General features: G+C 44.5%; 1 protein-coding gene across 1 annotated transcript in view; it reads right to left on the bottom strand.

The window, feature by feature from the left end:
- LONRF2 (LON peptidase N-terminal domain and ring finger 2) overlaps positions 1–24,702 on the bottom strand; it is a 79,118-nt gene that overhangs the window by 18,999 nt on the left and 35,417 nt on the right. Inside the window, exons 2-5 of the mRNA XM_073664852.1 lie at positions 6,649–6,767; positions 2,686–2,808; positions 1,517–1,672; positions 665–872 (exon numbers count right to left, since the gene is read on the bottom strand). Of these exons, the coding sequence (XP_073520953.1) occupies positions 665–872; positions 1,517–1,672; positions 2,686–2,808; positions 6,649–6,767 (606 nt within the window). The remainder of the gene's footprint in view (positions 1–664; positions 873–1,516; positions 1,673–2,685; positions 2,809–6,648; positions 6,768–24,702) is intronic.

The raw sequence follows: 24,702 nt of genomic DNA, 5'->3' as shown, positions 1-24,702 counted from the left end.
ATGTATTGTCACTTCTTGATTGAGCTTATATAGTGGTTGGAAAGGTTGTCAAGCTATGAAAAAAACAAAACAAATGGCCAGATGACCAGCATTCACTGATCATCATTTTCAATCCCAGCAGAGACCAATATAGTGGCGATGCCGGACTGATAGGGTAATATACAAAAAATACAAAGTGTCAATTCAGATCACCACTTATGTCTTTGAGAGAAGCATCCCAGGAGACTTCCGGGGTAGACAGTCAGTGGTCTGGGTGTGGTGGACGGAGAATGCACTGGCTTTGCTTTCAGGTCAAACAGCTCTCAATGGTCCAAAATGAGATGTTCTGCAGCACCACAGGAAAGTAGTTAACACTTAGCCTTTAATTAGCAGATAAATAAATTGGGAGAATGCGCACATACTTGGAAAAAAACAACAACCCATACAGCTTAGGCGTTTCGGGTATAAAAACTCTTAATCATAGCTAAGTTTTAACTACTTCCCTTTGGTGCTGGAGAATATCCACTTTTGGACCATTGAGAACTGAACTGGTAAGTGTAAGTTAATTTGTTGTTGTAGAACATTACCTGATTTTTTGTCTTTTTTCTTTCCAAGTTGGAAAACACTTTTTAATAGAAAGTTAACATTTTGATGTAGGACATCTATCGATATCTCTTTTATTTACCATTCCTGATGGCTTTGGCAGGGAGCTCAATACTGTGAACATCTTCAGAGGTGCTGTCACGTTTTCTCTTAATACCAGCTCCAGGAAGGCAAGAGAGGACACTTCCAAGGGTCTTTGTTGTTTTGTCATCGGACAGATCACATATATCAGGATAGGCTAGAACATTTTTAATTTGAAACGAGGCTTTGGTTAGTCTGAACACCGGGTCCTGTAAAGAAGATAAAACAGCAAATGTCAGTAATAACTCATGTCCCTCCTGGCTGCAGTATACAAAATATTAAATCTAATTCCAATGATTATGATGAATGTATCAGGTAGTTGGTCAAGCTGCTATGGGGTGCTTTAGAAAGTGCTTTTGGTTTACACTATGCTCACAAGCTTTACCTGCCTTGCTATACAATTGACCCTAACGTGTTTGTTTGAGAAATCGCACTGCAAGCTCCATTGGACAGAAAAGAATAAATAGATGTAGGCCCCAATTCATAAAAAGAGATTACACTAGAATTACGGCATAAATCGCTTTGAAAAGCTGCTAAATTATTGAGCTAAAATGGGCGTAGCTGAGTGGGATGCCACAGCTTGTTTGATTCATGACGAGCTGCGGTGTACCTTATGTCAGAAATCTTACTCCAGTCATTGACTGGAGTAATATTTATGGCAAGTCGCATGCCACTTTTCAGACGCGCCTAATTTATTAAAGATTCATGCACCCCTAATGAATCAGTAGCATCTGACTCTAATATGCCTCCTTATCAAGACCGACGTGAAAATTGCTGATCTTGATGAATTGGGGCCATGGTGTCGTTGGTTAGCAGTAAAAAGTGGCGTAATATACAAATCAATGCATTTTACCTTTGAGCCTCCTGGTAGACATACATCATCCACAGAAGGAGAACTGTTTGGACCATTTAGGGAGACCGGCTTTAATCTAGTATATGGAGATTGTGCGCGGACGGTAAAACTGGCCTGGACATCCTCAAAGTCCGGAAACAGCATTTCACATATCAGCTGAGAGTAAAAAATAATAAAAAATATTTTTAAGCTTCATCTTATTAAACGGGTATGTTGATAGAATTTTATAGTTACTAATAGAGTTCATCTACGTCAAAAGGTAAAGGTCATGTCCATCTTTGCAAACCTATTTTCCCAATGCATATAAAATGCTAAATGAAACACCTGAACAATGCACATGAACAAAATGTACCTACTTCTAGGTGCATTTACGTTCTACATTTAAGAAAAATATGCACACACATTACAAAAGGATTTCTCTCTCCAGTGTGCTGCAGGTCCTAGATGTGCAGGTAAAAAAAAATAATTACAGCTACACCTTCTGCATTTTTCAGTTAAAGGATTTATCAAGGACTATTTTTTTTTTTTTACCATGGGCCTAAAAATTAACAAGCAGGCAGTTGTTCACTACCTGCCTGTTCTACTCCGTGCGAGCACAGAGGGGTCATCAGTCACTCCTGCTGTTGATACAGCCGCTCAACGTCAACAGAGCAGCTCTTTCTCTTCCGATCTGCTCTGTCGATGGGGTGTGACTGATGACATCATGAAGATTAACAGCCAGCTCCCCGCTACCTACTGTGGGGAGCTGGCTGCCAATCAGTGTGACATTGCCAGTCACGTCCCAGAACAGACCAGAAGAGAAGTCGCTTGCTCTGTCGACGTGACATTAGTGGAAGCTGCAAAATGACTGGCAGAAGTGGTCTGTGACTGCTCTGTGCCAGCAGAGATCGGCACTGGGCCTAGCAGGCAGGTAGGAAATATTTTAATATGAGCCTAAAAACATAGTCTTGGATAAACCTTTTAAAAGTGAGGGTCTGATCAAATCCATGGGCCATCAGTTGAGCTATAGATAGATTTTATAAACCCAGGACTATTTGATGGGCAATAGTTACCAGTCCATGCAAAATTTTACAGAGTAGGTACTAGTCCCGAACTGATAAAATTAATGAGATAGATAACTGAAATCATTGGAGATACACAGAAAAAAAGTGTGACCTGCTCAGTGCTACCTTTTGTGCTTCTGCCTTCACTGAACTCCATTCAGGGTTTAAGGCAACACAATGCAGAAACTCCTTCAACGACTCCTCCGTTCTCCCCAGTCCAGAAAGCGCCTGTGCCTTCACATAACGCCCCTGCATACACAACAACGTGACATGCTTTAAAAGCGATTAACCAAGCATCTTGTACCATGCATTCTAAATATAATCCTCTCTATTAAACTGGCACACAGGATTACACTAACAGCAAAGGACATCATGTTCTCCAGAGACAAGAAAATGTATTAATGATGTACTGCTACCCAAAATAATAGAGAGCTAAAAATATATTATGATAGAAGATGATGATGTTGCACATCATGAGCTCTAACGCTCTGTTACCATTGGTGAGAAAACCTGTGGAATGTATCTTGTCGTATTCTTCATCCAGCATTGTCTCTTTAATTTGCATTGCATATTAAAGCATCTTGTTAACTAGGGCACTTATTTTCAACAAATAAAATAAAAAGCAAACAGTGTTTTTTTGAATACACTGACCCTCATTAGGAAGCTGCAAAAATTTTTAGATACCCACAGACTGGGCAGCACTGTGCCTCAGTGGTTAGCAATATAGTCTTGCAGCGCTGGGGTCCTGGGTTTAAGTCCCACCAAGGACATCATCTGCAAGGAGTTTGTATGTTCCCCCCATGTTTGCATGGAAACCCTCTGTGTAGTCTGGCTTTATCCCACACTCCAATTTAGATTGTGAGCTCCAATGGGGACAGAGATTATGATGTTTGTAGAATTAATGGCATTACATAAGCGATTAATACATTTAGTTATTATAATATAATAAATAACACTCTGGGTAGCTTTTTATGTTCAAGGAGAACACTTACACAGCGTCCTTCCTGATCACTGAGAGGACTTTACAGCGGCACAGTTCTCTCTCCTGTATGTAGCAGACAGTGTGTATATAGCAGTGCATGTGTATGTGTGCGCTGCAGAGAGTGTGTACTGTAAAGTTATATGTGTATAATACAAAATGCTGCAAGGAAGCACTAAGGAGGAGTTCTTCTAACTTACTGCCTTAAAATTAGTAATATTAACCCCCCACCACATATTTACCTCACGAGGGAAGTTTTAATTAGTGAGAAATGTGTTTTCCTATTTTCTGCTGTCTAAACCTGGGGTGTATCTTATAGTAAAATGTGTCCTATAGTCAAAAAAGTATGATATGGCTCATTTCACTACATAGATGAAAAAGAAGTTCACATGGCTTTTTCACATTAGGGTCATGGCTTCTGTTCTTACAGAATTCATGATCATAAAAGATCGATTAAGGCTGGGTGCCCACGTAGCGTTTTTCAAGCGTTTATGCTGTGGAATTTCCGCAGCATAAACGCTTGTGAAACGCTAGGTAATCCGCACCCCATGGTCCCCAAGGGGATTCCGCAAGTTCTATGCACATGCTGCGGATTTTTCCGCAGCGTTTATGCTGCACACAAAAATCCGCAGCATGTCATTTAATTTTGCGGTAGCGCAGCGGAACTCCCGCCATTGACTTGCATTGAAACGCATAGAAATTGCGACTGTACATTTCTACAAGCGGCTTCTATGCGTTTCTATGTGCGGATGGTACCCAGTTCTGGAGGAGAGGAGACTCTCATCCAGACCTGGGTACCATTGTACCTGTAAAAAAAGAATAAAATAACAAATAAAGTTTATATTCACCTGTCCGGCGTCTTCTCTCTGAATGCCGGCATCGCTTGAGGACCTGCGGTGACGTCACAGTCATGTGGCCGCAGGCCCTTCACCGCTCTGTCTCGCGATATGCCGGCAGCCGGAAACCAGACAGGAACGAGCGCTGCTGCACACACCGGGGCCTCGGGGGTGAGTATAGCTTTATTTGTTTTAATTTTTACGGTTCACACTGTATAAATCCATGCCGTTTGCATGGATTTATATAGTGTGACCTAGTTGTCAAGCACTTTCCAAGTGATGCTATCGCCTGGAAAGCGCTTGTCAATCTGCATGCGGAAACGCATGTGAATCCGCATGTGGATCCGCATGTTTTCTGCAGGAAAAACGCATGCACAATCCGCATGTACAATCCGCATGCGTTTTTTCTGCCAGGGAGATGCAGAAATGCTGCAGAAATTTTCTGCTTCATTTCTGCATCGTGGGCACATAGCCTTAATCTATAGCAGGTTTTTTTAAAAAAACAAATTAATTTATAATTGATTAGTCTGGTTTCTATTAGGTACAACTGCATAGGGCAATAAATAAGTATTTTACATTGGACAGAAAAATGATACAAAGTTTCTTGGAAAGAAAGAAGTCTCTAGGAAGCGCAAATAAAATTAATAAAAGTGCAATCCTATTTTCAAACTTTTATGGCATATCCAAATGATATCCATATTCAAAGAATATGCCATAAAAGTTTGCTGGAAGTAGGTTCCATTTGGGTCCCATATTTGTCTTCGGAATGGAGTTTCTCCGACACCCGTTACGCCTGGTGAGGCCACCTTTGACCTCTGAATTAACAAATAAGTAGCCTTTCTAACAGAGTCATAGTGGGGTCCGCATACATGCCATGGATATCCCATAAATGTGTAAGATGGGAATACACTTACAGCTTTCTGATCAGAGGATTTTCCTAATCACTAAGGCTTTTGTCTCGGAAAATGTCATATTTATTATATAAAGGAACTTCGCTCAAATATATTATTTTGTCACTTTAAAGTAATAACTTTTGTAACGGGTCTGGGAGGCGGAACCTCTGGGCTACTATACAAGGGAGCGGTCCTTGTAAGGGAGCGGGTGGCGACCAGGCAGGCAGTCACAGCAGGTGACCGGGACAGTCTCTGGGTGTACGGGCAGGAGGTCACGGCAAGTGATCAGGGCAGTCTCTGGAAGAACGGGCTGGAGGTCACGGCAAGTGACCGGGGCAGTCTCTGGAAGAACGGGCTGGAGGTCACGGCAAGTGACCGGGGCAGTCTCTAGGTAAAGGGTAGGTACGACCTGTGATGGCTGAACCTCCAGGTAGGCTAGCAAGGCAGATGGAGGATGTGTGCTCCCAGGTGAGCAAGCGAAAGTCTCTGGAATAGCAGGTGGTCACAGCACGTGACGGCGGAGCCTCCAGGTAGGCAAGCAGGCAGGTAGCGGAGAAGCGCTCCCAGGTGAGCGGGCAAGAGTCTCTGGAATAGCTGGTGGTCCCAGCACGTGACAGCGGAACCCCCGGGCAGGCAAGCAGGCAGGTAGTGGAGAAGCGCTCCCGGTGAGCGGGCAAGAGTCTGGAATAGCTGGTGGTCACAGCACGTGACAGCGGAGCCTCCGGGCAGGCAAGCAGGCAGGTAGCGGAGAAGCGCTCCCAGGTGAGCGGGCAAGCTGGTCCATAGACAGACTGACCGGAGTTGTAAGGCAGACCGTCGGACCTCAGGCAAGCAGGCAGGTAGCTGATGTGCGCTCCCAGGTGAGCGGGCAAGTTGGTCCTTAGACAGACTGACCGGAGTTGTAAGGCAGACCGTCGGACCTCAGGCAGGCAGGCAGGTAACAGGAAATCAGGCGGGATTAGGACAGCAAGCTGGCAGGAATCTGGCAGGTAACTGGCAGGTAACTGGCAACGGGACCTGAGGGCTGAAGCAGAGTAGAACGGTGCAACAACATTGCTCGGGCACCTCCATTTTGGAGGAGGTGCCTTATATATGGTAAAGTCCTCCGGCCATTGGCCGGGGACTCCTTAGGACGGCGCGCGCGGCCCCTTTAAGAGGGAGGGAGGGCGCGCGCGCGCGCCCTCAGCACAGTGGCCGGGAAGGAGCGCGCGCTGCCAGCAGAGCGGGAGAGGGACGCTGGGCACGGAGCAGAGCGGTGAGGGGAACAGCGTCCCTGCCTAGCAGAGGGCAGGGACGCCGGCACTACAACTTTTTTCTGCATTTCATCTAGAAGTGACGTTTTCTAGTGATTGACACTTTAATATGGGTAGTACCTACTAACCTTAGAACAGAGTGGCTGTTTTCTGCAGACGGTATCAGCATCATTAAGGGCTTGCTTGAAGTTCTTCATGGCTGAGTAGAGCTGAGCTCTTTGTACTGTTAATAGAGAGTCACGGGGAGCTGAAGAAAAAAATAATTTAGTTTTATTTTTCAGGTCATGTGTAATTTACATGACAATATTAATTATTGTCTTTTATCATGTTAAACAGTTTTTTTTTATATATATATCATTTTATTGGAGTTTTCAAAAAACATATAAAACATATAAACAATTCAGATTTGAGAAGATATTCAGGTGCCCGTACGCAGACTGGGCATATAATAATAGTATCATATATAGGACTAACTGGTAAAGCACATAGAACAAAATTAACATTAACAACATAAAATCTTTATAGTCTAAGCTAATATAAGATCTAACATATTATATTTTATTGAAGCCATCATGGAAGGGTAATCAATTTTAGAATAGATTACGGACTCTAGTCAAGTAATTTCTGTACCCTATTCTTTCTCTCCTTTTTTTTTTTTTTTTAATTTAGGCGTAGTGGTCCCAGGTTATTTTTGAGGTCCTCTAACATATACCACGCTGTAGAAGTGAAGGGTTCCACCATTTTCTTTTTTTCATTTGATGAGCAGCAAGTTACAATAAACTGTTTCCACTTTAGGAGAAATTTGCCAGCTTGCGTTTCCTTATTGCTGAGGGCATCTTGTTCCACTCCCATAAAGTGTTTCAATTGAGCTGTCAATTCTGCAATAGGGGGAGTGTTGGGGTCTAGCCAATATTTAAGTAACTGTTTTTTTGCCAGTAAGAGTAGGGTGTGGAGCAATTTAGGAGTGCCTCCCGTCTTCCTATTAGGGTTCTCTGTGTTACTCCAGAAGTGTAAAAAGACTAGATATGGAGAGAGGGTATATCCTGGACCCCAAATAGTGTGAATCATATCTAATACCTGACTCCAATATGAAGCTGACTCAGGGCAGGACAAGAGACCATATATTAGGTCAGAATAAGGATGATGGTACTTAGGACATGCAGTTAGACTATTTGATAGAGGATCTTTTTTCGGTATGTTAAAAGGCGTAGATGACCCCATGCATAATTTTATACTGAGTTTCTCTCCATGCTTCGCTTATAATGTGTTTCCTAAATATACTCCAACCCAGCCTGATCTTAACAGGAATTTCCTCCAATTGTTGCCTCCAATATTTAAAAAAAAATGTCCTGGTGCACCCCGAACAAATTAGATCTCATTATAGAACAGAGAGCGGAAATTGAGGGGGTACCCATTGGAGATAGCAGTATGACATCCAATTTGTTCTGAGAAGCCTCAAAAGTAACGTCCCTCAAGTTTGCCATAATGGAGAGTTTGACCTGTTCATAATGAAAGCAATGCTGGAGAGATGTTAAACAGTTTTACTCATTTTAGTATTAGTTTGAGGCAAAGCAATGGAGCTGAAATATTTGGAGATAAAGGGGATATTCCCATCACTGATATAACATACTGATTGGTGGTTGTTCGATATCTGGGATCCACGCCAATGCAGAGAAGGATGGCACTTAAAGGGGCTGTCCAGCGAAAATAAGTTATGAGCTGACCCACTTGTTGATCTGTAGAGGTCTGATCAGCAGAATGGCAAACTTTTATCCCTATTAGGCTACGGTCACACGTTCAGTATTTGGTCAGTATTTTACATCAGTATTTGTAAGCCAAAACCAGGAGTGGTGATAAATACAGAAGTGGTGACATGTTTCTATTATACTTTTCCTCTGATTGTTGCACTCCTGGTTTTGGCTTACAAATACTAATGCAAAATACTGACCAAATACTCAACGTGTGACTGTAGCCTTAGACTGGAGCAGTAGTATGCATGCACTACCGTTGTTTCATTCATTCTCTATGGGCTTCTAATTGCTGCATTTGGCTTTTTCTGGCAGTCCCACTAAGAATAAATGGATTGACATTCGGGAGTCCAACCTACTGTGTCATTTTGTAATGGGGAAAAATGTTCCCCATCAGAAATAAAAATTCCCCAATCTGCATATCGATGTGGGTCCTAGAGGTGGGACACCCACCAATCAGTAAGTTATTACATTTCCTGTGGATAGGTAATAAAATGTTTTAACTGGACAACTTTTTTTTCTGCTTTTTTATTCCATGCATCTTCGCCATGAACAAGCAGGGCTTAACCCAGCTCTGATTTCCCTTAGAAATTAAGACAATGTTGCTATGCTAGTTGATTGTAGCACACTGAGAAGCAAATAAATGGGTCACAACTAGTGTTGAGCATTCCGATACTGTAATATCGGGTATCGGCCGATATTCGCGGTATCGGAATTCCGATACTTAATTCCGATACTTTTACAATATCGAATACCGGAATCGGAAGTTCCCATAATGTCTGCGCTCTGCAGTGTCTGTGAAGGATGACAAGTTGGATGGCAGCGCGATCCAGCCTGTCATCAGAATGCCATCCCAGCGGGGGAGAATTCTCCTGATTGTTTAAAAGCCGGCGCGCGGTAAAAAGCCGCCGGCTTTTAAACAATCACACAGCCCCATACTGCTTCCCCGCAGCCTCCCACCCCGATCCTCCGCTCCCCTCGCCACCTCCCATCCTGATCGTAAATTAGGACCGGGCGGGGAGCGCAGCACCAAGGAGCGAAGGACCCGGGCGGGGAAGCCGGCAGTGAAAAGACTTCACCGCCGGCTTTCCCGTTCTGTGCTGCGCTTTCCCGCCGGTTAATTCAAATGAACAGCTGAGGTATCAGCTGATGCCGATCAGCTGTTCATTTGAAGTCGCCGCGTTGCCCTCAGAGGGTTCATGTGAGTTCATGCTTGACTGCATGAACTCACATGAACTTTCCCACGGCCGCACAGGTCAGCCTCACCTCCCAGACCCGTCATGATTAGTGTGTATGCGGGGTGTGTGTGCGGGGTGTGTGCGCGCGGGTGTGCGCGGGGTGTGTGTGCGCGGGGTGTGTGTGTGCGGGGTGTGTGTGTGCGGGGTGTGTGTGTGCGGGGTGTGTGTGTGCGGGGTGTGTGCGCGCGGGGTGTGTGCGCGCGGGGTGTGTGTGCGGGGTGTGTGTGCGGGGTGTGTGCGATGTGTGCGGGTGTGTGCTGTGTCTGTGCGATGTGTGTGCGGGTGTGTGCGCGGGGTGTGTGTGCGGGTGTGTGCTGTGTCTGTGCGATGTGTGTGCGCGGGGTGTGTGTGCGGGTGTGTGCGGTGTCTGTGCGATGTGTGCGGGTGTGCGCGGTGTCTGTGCGATGTGTGCGGGTGTGCGCGGTGTCTGTGCGATGTGTGCGGGTGTGCGCGGTGTCTGTGCGATGTCTGGGGGTGTGCGCGGTGTCTGTGCGATGTCTGGGGGTGTGTGCGGTGTCTGTGCGATGTCTGCGGGTGTGTGCGGTGTCTGTGCGATGTCTGCGGGTGTGCGCGGTGTCTGTGCGATGTGTGCGGGTGTGTGCGTGCAGGCAGACATAGGCCGATGTGACACTACTACTCCCATCGGCCTATGTCTGTCCCCCGTCCACTCCTGCCAGCAGGATCAGCTCGATGGGAGCAGTAGTTCCCATCAGCCTGATCCTGCTATATAAATTGCCCTACTGTGTCCCCAATAAATGTTAAATACATGTCATTGGTGGCCAGTGGTTACCTAAAAGAAATTAGTTCATACATTACCTGTCCCCGCCGATCGCCACCTAAAATAAAGTAAAAAATAAAAAACTACACCTATACTCACCTAGACACCTAATTCCCCGAAGCCATCGATCTCCTGTAATAAAATATAAAATAATAAACCACAACCTTATCCTTACCCCTCCGGAGTAGTCCACGAGTGTCCCACGATGATCTCCAGTTCAGAGCAGCCACATAGAATGTGACCGCTCTGAACCGCTGCCGCCGCTAGAATGACGGGGCCGTAAAGCAGCCCCGTCATTGCATAAGCAGGTTCACCGGAGTTCAGGCAGCGCTGCTCCGGTTAGCTCCTTTACGGCCCTGCTGTATCGTGAGAAATTCCCACGGTACAGCACTGCCGTAAAGGAGGTCTCCGGAGCTGCGCTGCCTGAATGCACTCTGGTGACCTCAGTCAGTGGCTCCCGCTGCCGGGAGCGGACGTGTTCCCGGCAGCGTGAGCTTACAGCAGCCATGCACAGCTGTCACCTTCTCCAGATGTGACAGCTGTGCATGGGAGATCAGCGCAGGAACGTGGACAGGTAACTATTATTTTTAGTAAACTAAGAATTAAATAAAATGGTGTGTTTTATTTCAAATAAATTATTTTTTTCTGGGTGTAGTGTGTTTTTTCTTTTTAACACTTTGTAGGTTAGTAATGGGGGTGTCTTATAGACGCCCATCATTACTAACCTGGGCTTCATGGCAGCTGGCGCTGACATGAACCCCACCACTATTACCCCCTGCCACCGCACCAGGGCAGCGTGGAAGAGCGAGGCTAAGTGCCAGAATTGGCGCATCCTATGGATGCGCCATTTCTGGGGCGGCTCACGGCTGGTGTTTCTAGCCTGGGAGGGGGCCATTATTCATGGCACCCTTCCTGGGCTATTAATATCAGCCCCCAGCTGTCTGCCTAGCCTTTGCTAGCTATTAAAATAGGGGGGACCCCACGTCATTTTTTTGGGGGGGGTCCCTCATTTTAATAGCTAGTAAAGGCTAGGTATTCAGCTGGGGGCTGATATTAGTAGTCTGGGAAGCTCCGTGGGTATTACCCACTTCCCAGGCTTCAAACATCTGCCCCAGCCATCTGCTTAACCTCCGCTAGAGCCTAAAATTATGGGGGATCCCACGCCAATTTTTTTTTAAATAAATCCTTTATTTTAACACTAAATGACATTTGAGAAGTTAATAAAGATGCAGTTCCTAAATTATTATTTATTTTTTAATTAATTTTTCCCAAAACTTTTGACGTGGGCTTTGCCATATTTTTGTATGCCAGCCAGGTACAGAATCCAGCTTCTATGAACGCGCCATTTTCCGGGGCGGCTGCGGACTGCAATTTGCACCGGGGGGGGGGCAGAAAGCTTGGGCCTCCCTGCGCTGCAGATTCCATCCCCCAGCTGCCTAGTTGTACCTGGCTGGACACAAAAATAGGGAGAAGCTCCACGTTTTTTTTTTTTTTAATTATTTCATGAAATTCATGGAATAATTAAGAAAAAAAGGGCTTCCCTATATTGTTGTGTCCGGCCAGGTACAAATAGGCAGCTGGTGGTTGGGGGCAGCCCGTTCCTGCCTGCTGTACCTGGCTGGACACAAATATAGTGCAAAGCCCCACGTCAATTTTTTTTTAATTATTTCAGGAAATTCATGAAATAATTAAAAAAAAATTATGTGGGGCTTCGCCCTATATTTGTGTCCAGTCAGGTACAGCAGGCAGGAACGGGCTGCCCCCAACCACCAGCTGCCTATTTGTACCTAGCCGGACACAACAATATAGGGAAGCCCTTTTTTTCTTAATTATTCCATGAATTTCATGAAATAATTTTAAAAAAAAATACGTGGGGCTTCGCCCTATTTTTGTGTCCAGCCAGGTACAACTAGGCAGCTGGGGGCTGGAATCCGCAGCGCAGGGAGACCCAAGCTTTCTGGGCCCCACCCGCTGCAAATTGCAGTCCGCAGCCGCCCCGGAAAATGGCGCGTTCATAGAAGCGCCATCTTCTGGCGCTGTACCCAACTCATCCAGGGCCCTGGTGCGGTGGCTCACTGGGTAATAAAGGGGTTAAGGCCAGCTTGGCATTATCAGCTGGCCCTAAGCCCGAAATTCATGGGGTCACGCCAATATTAGACATGACCGCCATGAATTTCTAGTAAAGTATTTAAAAAAAACACAAACACCCAGAAAAAAGTCCTTTAATTGAAATAAACACACAATTCTTTATTGTTCTAAATTAAACCATACTTACAGTCACGCCCATTCCAGCTGAAGCCAACGATCTCCTTCAATAAAAGAAAAATAATAAAGCAACCTCATCCTTACCTTTCCATGGTTCCCACGACAGCTTCAGCTCTGCTACCTCGAGATGACAGGCTGGACCGCAGCAGAACGCTGCCATCCAGCCTGTCATCCCGCAGACACTGAGAAGCGCAGGCATACTTCCACTCCTCAGTGTCTGGCTGTGACGGCATCCAGATGAGCCGAGGTCATGTCCAATGAACTCAGCTCACCTCATGCACGTCACTGACAGCGTGGGAGAATTCTCCTGCACTCAGCGCTTCAGCGTGAGACTTCTCCCACGCTGTCAGTGACATACATGAGGTGAGGTCATGTCCAATGAACTCAGCTCACCTCATGCACGTCACTGACAGCGTGGGAAAATTCTCCTGCACTCAGCGCTTCAGCATGAGACTTCTCCCACGCTGTCAGTGACATACATGAGGTGAGGTCATGTCCAATGAACTCAGCTCACCTCATGCACGTCACTGACAGCGTGGGAGAATTCTCCTGCACTCAGCGCTTCAGCGTGAGAATTTTCCCACGCTGTCAGTGACGTGCATGAGGTGCGCCGAGTTCATTGGACATGACCTCGGCTCATCTGGATGCCGTCACAGCCAGACACTGAGGAGCGCAAGCATGCCTGCGCTTCTCAGTGTCTGCGGGATGATAGGCTGGATGGCAGCGTTCTGCTGCGGTCCAGCCTGTCATCTCGATGTAGCAGAGCTGGAGCCGTCGTGGGAGCCATGGAAAGGTAAGGATGATGTTGCTTTATTATTTTACTTTTATTGCAGGAGATCGTTGGCTTCAGCTGGAATGGGCGTGACTGTAAGTATGGTTTAATTTAGAACAATAAAGAATTGTGTGTTTATTTCAATTAAAGGACTTTTTTCTGGGTGTTTGTGTTTTTTTTAAATACTTTACTAGAAATTCATGGTGGTCATGTCTAATATTGGCGTGACCCCATGAATTTCGGGCTTAGGGCCAGCTGATAATGCCAAGCTGGCCTTAACCCCTTTATTACCCAGTGAGCCACCGCACCAGGGCCCTGGATGAGTTGGGTACAGCGCCAGAAGATGGCGCTTCTATGAACGCGCCATTTTCCGGGGCGGCTGCGGACTGCAATTTGCAGCGGGTGGGGCCCAGAAAGCTTGGGCCTCCCTGCGCTGCAGATTCCAGCCCCCAGCTGCCTAGTTGTACCTGGCTGGACACAAAAATAGGGCGAAGCTCCACGTATTTTTTTTTTAAATTCATGAAATTCATGGAATAATTAAGAAAAAAAGGGCTTCCCTATATTGTTGTGTCCGGCTAGGTACAAATAGGCAGCTGGTGGTTGGGGGCAGCCCGTTCCTGCCTGCTGTACCTGACTGGACACAAATATAGGGCGAAGCCCCACATCAATTTTTTTTAATTATTTCACGAATTTCCTGAAATGATTTAAAAAAAATTGACGTGGGGCTTCGCACTATATTTGTGTCCAGCCAGGTACAGCAGGCAGGAACGGGCTGCCCCCAACCACGAGATGCCTATTTGTACCTGGTTGGACACAACAATATAGGGAAGCCCTTTTTTTCCTAATTATTCCATGAATTTCATGAAATAATTAAAAAAAAAAAAACGTGGAGCTTCTCCCTATTTTTGTGTCCAGCCAGGTACAACTAGGCAGCTGGAGGATGGAATCTGCAGCGCAGGGAGGCCCAAGCTTTCTGCCCCCCCCCCCCCGCTGAAAATTGCAGTCCACAGCCACCCCGGAAAATGACGCGTTCATAGAAGCTGGATGCTGTACCTGGCTGGCATACAAAAATATGGCGAAGCCCACGTCAAAAGTTTTGGGAAAAATTAATTAAAAAATAAATAATAATTTAGGGACTGCATCTTTATTAACTCCTCAAATGTCATTTAGTGTTAAAATAAAGGATTTATTTTAAAAAAAATTGATGTGGGGCTTTGCCCTATATTTGTGTCCAGCCAGGTACAGCAGGCAGGAACAGGCTGCCCCCAACCACCAGCTGCCTATTTGTACCTGGCCGGACACAACAATATAGGGAAGCTCTTTTTTTAAAAAATTATTTCATGAAATAATTAAAAAAAAATTGACGTGGGGCTTCGCACTATATTTGTGTCCAGCCAGGTACAGCAGGCATTAACGGGCTGCCCCCAACCACCAGCTGCCTATTTGTACCTGGTTGGACACAACAATATAGGGAAGCCCTTTTTTTCTTAATTATTCCATGAATTGCATGAAATAATTTAAAAAAAAAATGCGTGGGGCTTCGCCCTATTTTTGTGCCCAGCCAGGTACAACTAGGCAGCTGGAGGCTGGAATCCGCAGCGCAGGGAGACCCAAGCTTTCTGGGCCACCCCCGCTGCAAATTGCAGTCCGCAGCCGCCCCAGAAAATGGCGCGTTCATAGAAGCGCCATCTTCTGGCGCTGTACCCAACTCATCCAGGGCCCTGGTGCGGTGGCTCACTGGGTAATAAAGGGGTTAAGGCCAGCTTGGCATTATCAGCTGGCCCTAAGCCCGAAATTCATGGGGTCACGCCAATATTAGACATGACCACCATGAATTTCTAGTAAAGTATTTAAAAAAACACAAACACCCAGAAAAAAGTCCTTTAATTGAAATAAACACACAATTCTTTATTGTTCTAAATTAAACCATACTTACCGTCACGCCCATTCCAGCTGAAGCCAACGATCTCCTGCAATAAAAGTAAAATAATAAAGCAACCTCATCCTTACCTTTCCATGGCTCCCACGACGGCTCCAGCTCTGCTACATCGAGATGACAGGCTGGACCGCAGCAGAACACTGCCATCCAGCCTGTCATCCCGCAGACACTGAGAACCGCAGGCATACTTCCACTCCTCAGTGTCTGGCTGTGACGGCATAAAGATGAGCCGAGGTCATGTCCAATGAACTCAGCTCACCTCATGCAAGTCACTGACAGCGTGGGAAAATTCTCCTGCACTCAGCACTTCAGCGTGAGAATTTTCCCATGCTGTCAGTGACGTGCATGAGGTGAGCTGAGTTCATTGGACATGACCTCACCTCATGTAGGTCACTGACAGCGTGGGAGAATTCTCACGCTGAAGCGCTGAGTGCAGGAGAATTTTCCCACGCTGTCAGTGACGTGCATGAGGTGAGCTGAGTTCATTGGACATGAACTCGGCTCATCTGGATGACGTCACAGAGGGACACTGAGGAGCGCAAGCAAGCCTGCGCTTCTCAGTGTCTGCGGGATGACAGGCTGGATGGCAGCGTTCTGCTGCGGTCCAGCCTGTCATCTCGATGTAGCAGAGCTGGAGCGGTCGTGGGAACCATCGAAAGGTAAGGATGATGTTGCTTTATTATTTTTCTTTTATTGCAGGAGATCGTTGGCTTCAGCTGGAATGGGCGTGATGGTAAGTATGGTTTAATTTAGAACAATAAAGAATTGTGTGTTTATTTCAATTAAAGGACTTTATTCTGGGTGTTTGTGTTTTTCTTTAACTTTGACTATGGGGTTAGTAATGGGGGTGTCTTATAGACGCCTCTCCATTACTAACCTGGGCTTGATGTCAGCTGGCATTATAAGCTGACATCAACCCCACCACTATTACCCCACTGCCACCGCTACAGGGCAGTGGGAAGAGCGAGGCTAAGTGACAGAATTGGCGCATCCTATGGATGCGCCATTTCTGGGGCGGCTGACGGCTGGTGTTTCTAGCCTGGGAGGGGGCCAATATTCATGGCACCCTTCCTGGGCTATTAAAATCAGCCCCCAGCTGTCTGCCTAGCCTTTGCTAGCTATTAAATTAGGGGGGACCCCACGTTATTTTTTTTGGGGGGTTCCCCCATTTTAATAGCTAGTAAAGGCTAGGTATTCAGCTGGGGGCTGATATTAGTTGCCTGGGAAGCTCCGTGGGTATTACCCCCTTCCCAGACTTCAAACATTTGCCCCAGCTGTCTGCTTAACCTCCGCTAGAGCCTAAAATTAAGGGGAACCCCACGCCAAATTTTTTTTTAAATAAATCCTTTATTTTAACACTAAATGACAAGTACAGTAATCAACACTGTCACTGAACTTATTATATATGTGACTGACATGTTTATATCTATCTAATCAATGTGTGATTCTCTATTCTTTCGTTTCTAAATTGTCGGGTACAGATGCTGAATTGCCGGCCGGCTTTCTTAAAGAGACGGTGCACGAAAACACTAATATTTTTTTAAATAAATCCTTTACACTAAATGACAAGTACAGTAAGCAACACTGTCGCTGTACTTCATATATATGTGACTGACATGGTTCTATCTATCTAATCTATGTGTGATGCTCTATTCTGTCTGTTATAAATTGTCGGGTACCGCTGCTGAATTACCGGCCGGCATTTTTAAAGAGACGGTGCACGAAAACACTAATATTTTTTAAAATAAATCCTTTACACTAAATGACAAGTACAGTAATCAACACTGTCACTGTACTTCATATATATGTGACTGACATATTTCTATCTATCTAATCTATGTGTGAAGCTCTATTCTTTCTGTTGTAAATTGTCGGGTACCGGTGTATGCCGCTGATGAATTGCCGGCTTTTCATGTCATTCTACATTATTCTTAGTTGTTTTACTTCATGTAGAATTAACCTACAAGGAAAGAAAGGGTTTATTTTCATTCCGATATTTGTGTCCCATTGACTTGCATTGGTTTCCGGTATCGGAATCGGCGATATCCGATACTTTTTGGGTATCGGCCCGATCCAATCCGATACGATATTTCCTGATATCGGAAGGTATCGCTCAACACTAGTCACAACAGTACATGCAATTAAACTCAGTGCAAAATGCGTAACTCTCCTATTAACATAATTAATTACAAAGTCTGTTTGCATGTATAAATATTTATATGTGTACTCAGTTGGCAAATGTAACCACAGCCTTACTTTATACATCCTAAAGAAAACTACAAGGATTAGGAAGGAGTACATTGCAAATAAACAGCCATTCTCTTTATTGAATATTATACCAAAACATAAAATTAAAAGGAGACATATGACCTAGGATTATCTGACTGTCACCCCAATATCCTAATGCACGGAAGAGTAGAACCAAATAATCAAAATACATAATCATAACAAACTGACAAAATTATTACATAAAATCTTTTGTGAAAAATCAAAGGGCTAATGTAACAAATACACAGCAAAACATTCACTAAGCTTAATGTACATACCAGCCACTTGGAAACAGTAAACCTACAATAAGAAAGCTATATCTAGGAGCAGTACACTACAACCAATGAAAGCATGAGCAGCACATGTATGGGGAAGACAGGATAGATATACCTCCCAACACAAGTTTCACCCATTGCTTCCTCAAGGGAGGCTTATGCCCCTGAAGAAGCATATCTGTGAGGCAATTCACCTTACCCCCACTGTTTGTCAGTTTGCTCCTCAAACAAACATATTCTATTCCATTTTTCAGCTAGTCCCTGACTGTGGAGTAGGGCATAGCTGAGGAGTCCAGACAATAGAAAACTTTTTTCTTTCTGCAGAATGGGCAAAGCAGATAGGCTCCTGCTACGGCCAGATGGCTTACAGAAGCATGCAGGACAGTGAAGAGGGAAGGGAATGGCATACAAAGGAGATTTCTTTTTACATTTTTCAGTTTTAGTTGTAATACAAGACAAAATAGGATTAGAAGGGGAGAATTATGCCACGGTCACAAAAAGCTGTGCTGTAGATGTCATCCATAGGCAACCTGCAACAGAATGGACATGCTACAAGGTCTGTAGGATGATCAATATCCACACAGATACTTTCAGCTACATCTATTATAGTGTAGTCTGATGCGGCACGGATTCTAGAACATGCATTTCCTATAATTAGTGCTACTTTAAATGTCCTCTATTCCTCAGGGTTACTTTACTTTCAAAACATGATTAAAAAACAATATATAATAGCGACACGGTTCACACACTTCTGTTCTAGCTAAAAATAGCCTCACGCTTTCCCATTATGTGGAGCAGGCAGCAGAATGAGAGCTATTCTTCACGATCAATAGGCTCTCTGCAGGGCAAGCCGCCCTATATTTAGAACACTGGGAACTAGGTACTGCATCAGCAGCGTTACTTTGTGCTTCCATTTTATAGGAGCTCAAAATATTTAACTAAATTGGTCACCTAGATTTCTACAAATAGTAGCTCAGTGTTTTCAAATGTGGTAGAATAAAAAGCCTATTTCCTATTTAGTCAAAGCTTATTTGTAGGGATTGGGCAAAAATACCAGTGACACAGATACTATGTGGTCCAGTTTAAGGGAATCTGTCAGCAGGCTTTTGCTATGTAATCTGACAGCAGCATGAGGTAGGGACAGAGACCCTGATTCCAGCGATGTATCACTTAGTTTACTGGGTGCAGCAGGTGTGATAGAATCACAGTTTACTCTGCTGCAGATCTAGCAGAGCTCAGTTGTTTTGTGTATAATCCCGCCACATCACAGCTCTCTGTGTACATTGTATAGTGACACAGAGCTGCCATCAGTGCAGGGGGCAGGGTTGGACCATCATCCACAAGGACTGTTGTCTTGTAGTGATAATCTTCTGCTGATAAAACACTGATTGTATTGAAACAGCAAACAGCACCAGTAAGTGACACATCCCTGTAATCATGGTTTCTGCTCCTTCATTTTGATGCTCTCAGATTATATAACAAAAACCTGATGACAGATTCCCTTTAGGCTATGTGCCCACGATGCAGAAATGCTCCGGATTTTTCCTGAGTGTTTCTGCATCTCCCTGGCAGAAAAAACGAATGCGGATTGTACATGCGTTTTTCCTGCCAGGGACAAGCGGATGTGAAGCGTTCTTCACATGCATTTCTGCATGCGGGTTAACAAGCGATTTCCAAGCGATTTTAGCATCACTTGGAAAGTGCTTGACAACTTGGTCACACTATATAAATCCATGCAACCAGCAAGGATTTATATAGTGTGACCGAAAGAATGGTAAAAAATAAATCTATACTTACCTTCTGATGGCCCCAGGAGTCTTTATTCAATCCATCCTGGCTTGCCGGCAGCTCGCGGTACACTGAAGGACCTGCCGTCAGATGACTAAATGATGTCAGCGCAGGTCCTTCAGTCCACCACGATCTGCCGGCAAGCCAAGACAAGCACACCAGAGGCCATCAGAAGGTAAGTATAATATTTATTTTATTCTTTTTTTTACAGGTTCTATAGTACCCGGGTCCGTTGGAGAGTCTCCTGTCCTCTAGACCCGGGTACCATCCGCACATTGAAACGCATGGAATCTGCATGTACAGATCCAGTGATGCGGATTTCATGCGTTTCAATGCAAGTCAATGGCGGCGAAAACGCAGCACTTCCGCAAAATAATTGGTAGTGCTGCGTTTTTTTCCGCAATGATAATCCACAGCGAAAATTTCCGCAGCATGTGCACAGCACATGCGGATTATCATTGGGGAGCATGGCAGGCCTTCTACCAAGTGTTTTTTAAGCGTTTCTGCAGCGGAATTGCCGCTGCAGAAACGCTTAAAAAACGCATCGTGGGCACACAGCCTTAAGGTGACTTTCTGAGCAGCTAGACCTTGCAATGCTGCCAATTTTATCAGTAAACTACAATTATTAGGCAAATTAGTATTTTGATCACATGATACTTTTTATACATGTTGTCCTACTCCAAGCTGCATAGGCTTGAGAGCCAACTCCCAATTAAGTAAATCTGGTGATGTGCATCTCTGTAATGAGGAGGGGTATTGACTAATGACATCAACACCCTATATAAGGTGTGCTTAATTATTAGGCAACTTCCTTTCCTTTGGCAAAATGGGTCAGAAGAGAGATTTGACGGGCTCTGAAAAGTCCAAAATTGTGAGATGTCTTGCAGAGGGATGCAGCAGTCTTGAAATTTCCAAACTTTTGAAGCGTGATCACCGAACAATCAAGCGTTTCATGGCAAATAGCCAACAGGGTCGCAAGAAGCGTGTTGGCCAAAAAAGGCGCAAAATATCTGCCCATGAATTGAGGAAAATCAAGCGTGAAGCTGCCAAGATGCCATTCGCTACTAGTTTTGCCATATTTCAGAGCTGCAACATTACTGGAGTATCAAAAAGCACAAGGTGTGCGCTACTCAGGCACATGGCCAAGGTAAGGAAGGCTGAAAAACGACCACCTTTGAACAAGAAACATAAGATAAAACGTCAAGAATGGGCCAAGAAATATCTTGAGACTGATTTTTCAAAGGTTTTATGGACTGATGAAATGAGAGTGACTCTTGGTGGGCCAGATGGGTGGACCAGAGGCTGGATCAGGGCAGAGAGCTCCACTCCGACTCAGACACCAGCAAGGTGGAGGTGGGGTACTGGTATGGGCTGGTATCATCAAAGATGAACTTGTGGGACCTTTTTGGGTTGAGGATGGAGTGAAGCTCAACTCCCAGACCTACTGCCAGTTTCTAGAAGATAACTTCTTCAAGCAGTGGTACAGGAAAAAGTCGGTATCGTTCAAGAAAAACATGATTTTCATGCAGGACAATGCTCCATCACATGCATCCAACTACTCCACAGCATGGCTGGCCAGTAAAGGTCTAAAAGAAGAAAAAATAATGACATGGCCCCCTTGTTCACCTGATCTGAACCCCATAGAGAACATGTGGTCCATCATAAAATGTGAGATCTACAGGGAGGGAATACAGTACACCTCTCTGAACAGTGTCTGGGAGGCTGTGGTGGCTGCTGCACGCAATGTTGATCGAAAACAGATCAAGCAACTGACAGAATCTATGGATGGAAGGCTATTGAGTGTCATCATAAAGAAAGGTGGCTATATTGATCAGTAATTTTTTGGGTTTTGGTTTTTGCATGTCAGAAATGTTTATTTATAAATTTTGTGCACTGATATTGGTTTACCTGGTGAAAATAAACAAGTGAGATGGGATTATATTTGGTTTTTATTAAGTTGCCTAATAATTCGGCACAGTAATAGTTACCTGCCCAAACAGATATCCTCCTAAGATAGCCAAATCTAAAAAAAACCCCACTCCAACTTCCAAAAATATTAACCTTGTATAGTTACGAGTCTTTTTTTGGTTGATTGAGAACATAGTTGTTGATCAATAATAAAAATAATCCTCTAAAATACAACTTGCCTAATAATTCTGCACACAGTGTATAAACCACATACTATATGGATTTATCTTTTACTGGCTGTATGTACATTCATACACATACGTATGTATATGATAGCGTAAAAAAATGTATACCTATGTGTCTATGGATATGTTTGACACATGCTATATACAATATATCTACACTGACAACAAGATCTGAATGCACCCTTAGGCTATGTTCACACACGTTGTGTTTTTTTCTGATGCAAATCTGCTGCTAACTTTTCTCTGGCAGGAAACAGCTGCGTTAAAAATTGAGTTTTTTTGTGCATATTTTGCTGCGTTTTTTTGACCACCCATTACTTCCTATGGGTGAAAAAACGCTGCAAATACGAAGCAAAAACGCAGGTGCGTTTTCTGCAGGCCTGTGTAGTCAGTAAGCCAAACCTCCGACTCCTCAATTTCCATGACACCAACTCCAACTCCGACTCCCTCATACATGGCTCATGTTTAAGTGATAAATTTACTGCAGAACAGATTCATCTCAGCTAAAAGTCTAGACCAGTGCTGGCGAACCTATGGCACGCGTGCCAGAGAGGGCACGCAGAGCCCTCCCTAAGGGCACGGGCGCCATCACCTCAGCACTAGGACCGGGCCCGGCGGGTGAGTACTTAGAGCCCGCTGACTTCAGCTAGATGTGCGTTCTCTGACACACATCTTGCTGAAGTGTATTGCAGCGCACGAACTTGCCAGGCCCGTGCGCTGCAATACACGCTGTCAGCAGCCGGAGTCAGTGTACAAGCGACTGGGCGCATGGCAGTGACGTCATGCGCCCCGTCGTCAGGACACTGAAATCAGCTGCCGGCTTCAGGACAGGACGCGGCGAGGGAGAGGAAGGAAGGTGAGTAGGAGCGTTTATTATGTTTGTCTTAATTATGTTTGTCTTGTATTATGTTTTTACTAAGCGATGAGCAGCAGCGCAAATACAAGTATGGGGGAGCATATTCATGGGTGGGGCATGTACCAGGCTGAAGGATGGGGGACAACAACATATATACAAGGATGGGGGAGCAGCATATATACAGGGATGGGGGAGCAGCATATATGCAAGGATGGGGGAGCAGCATATATGCAAGGATGGGGGAGCAGCATATATACAAGGATGGGGGAGCATATTCATGGGTGGGGCATGTACCAGGATGAAGGATGGGAGACGACAACATATCTACAAGGCTGGGGGAGCAACATATCTACAAGGGTGGGGGAGCAGCATCATATATACAAGGATGGGGCAGCATCATATATACAAGAATGGGGGAGCAACATATATACAAGGATGGGGGGGCAGCACATACAAGGATGGGGGGGCAGCATATATACAAGGTTGGGCAAACATATACCAGGATGGAAGGGGGAGCATATTCTTTATATTTGCAGTTTCATACTCCTGCACCTGTTTGTGGCTGCTTTCAGTTCCCCTCGCCTGCTCTCTGTATGAGTTGTTTTTCTAAACTAAAACCTCAGTATTCTGGTTAAATGACCATGTTGGCACTATGCGATAAATAAGTGGGTGTTGGGTAGCAGTTTAGGCACTCGTTCTCTGAAAGGTTCGCCATCACTGGTCTAGACCCTTAGATCAGGAATAGGACAGACATTTATATATCGTTCCATTTTATACCGACTCCATGACTCCGACTCCACAGCCCTGGTTTTCTGCTGCAAAAAAGCTGAAAGAAGCGACATGCTCTATTTTCCAAAAACACAAAGAAGTCACAAAATACGCATAAAAAAAAAAACAACAACATGTGTGAACAGAGTATTCTGGTTTCTCATAGACTTTGCTGGTACTGCAAAACGCAGCTGAAAATTTGCATAAAAATCTGCAGCAAAATATGCTGCAAAACCCAACATGTGTGAACATCGCCTTATGTACACATTCCCAGGCAGTTCAGGACAATCGCTGCTTGGGACTTCAACATATAGCTGATGTGAAAATCCTCTGTAACGGCAGAAAACAGACAAATATAACTTTGAGGGGGCGTTGACTCCTGACTTCTGTTTTCCACTGAGAGTCACTGTGATGTTCTATTACACATGAACAGTGCACATACACCTCACCACAAGCCGCACTACTGTACACATTTTATACATTCTCTTTCTTTATACCACTTTTTTTTTTAGCTCATTTAGATCGTATCATTTTTGGATACCAAAAAAGGAATACTGCAACATACTCATAGGCTCGTACGGTGCAGCAATGTGCCCTTCTGGCATATAGAAGACATGGTTTAAGAATCACCCAATAAAGTACATTTTTCTTAGAATGCAAGACATTGTCAGATGAAAAAAGCTCACACTATAGAAGGTCGGTTTCACATGTAAAGAATTCATGGGTCAAGGACGATCTGCATTGTCCGGTCAGAGGACCCACTACCGGTCTGGACATCGCAGATGAATGTGTGAAACCAGTCTAAGCAGTGTAGTTTTTCGCAGGATCATGAATTAGAAAAGTGTTGTCCAGCTTCCTCCAATGACTAAAAATATTCACAGTTTTTTGGATTCCAGATAAAATTCATGGCAAGTGCGGCGCGGCAAAATAGAAAACCAACGCGTTTCGTATACAAGCTGCGTTCCAAGTTCTGGTATTTTTCCAGGATAAATTATTTACTTTCTATTTTTTTTTTTTTTTTTTACTTCTTACTATACCTACAGCACCAACTAACAGTCATCAAGGAATTTTTTTTTCTTTTGTTGGCACTTCAATGATAATATGTCAGTATCTGTAGGTTTAATAAATATCTGGAGTTTACAAAAAAAGAAATAGGAAATAAATGCCCGAAGAATACCTTTGTTACGCTATGAAGTGTACTTACCCACCCACAAGGATTATAACAATTCTTTATTTTACCATTTATAATAACTTAATAGCTGTTGAGCTTTTTACTCTGATTGTCATATTTCTCTGTTTATTTTAAGGTCTCTTTTTCCTCACGTACGCACAGT

This window comes from Phyllobates terribilis, unplaced genomic scaffold (assembly GCF_046119375.1).
Source record: "Phyllobates terribilis strain yellow unplaced genomic scaffold, ASM4611937v1 Scaffold_2__4_contigs__length_985480577, whole genome shotgun sequence".
Lineage (NCBI taxonomy): Eukaryota > Metazoa > Chordata > Amphibia > Anura > Dendrobatidae > Phyllobates > Phyllobates terribilis.
The sequence above is the reverse complement of the archived record's forward strand: the minus strand, read 5'-3'. Positions and strand labels throughout refer to the sequence as shown.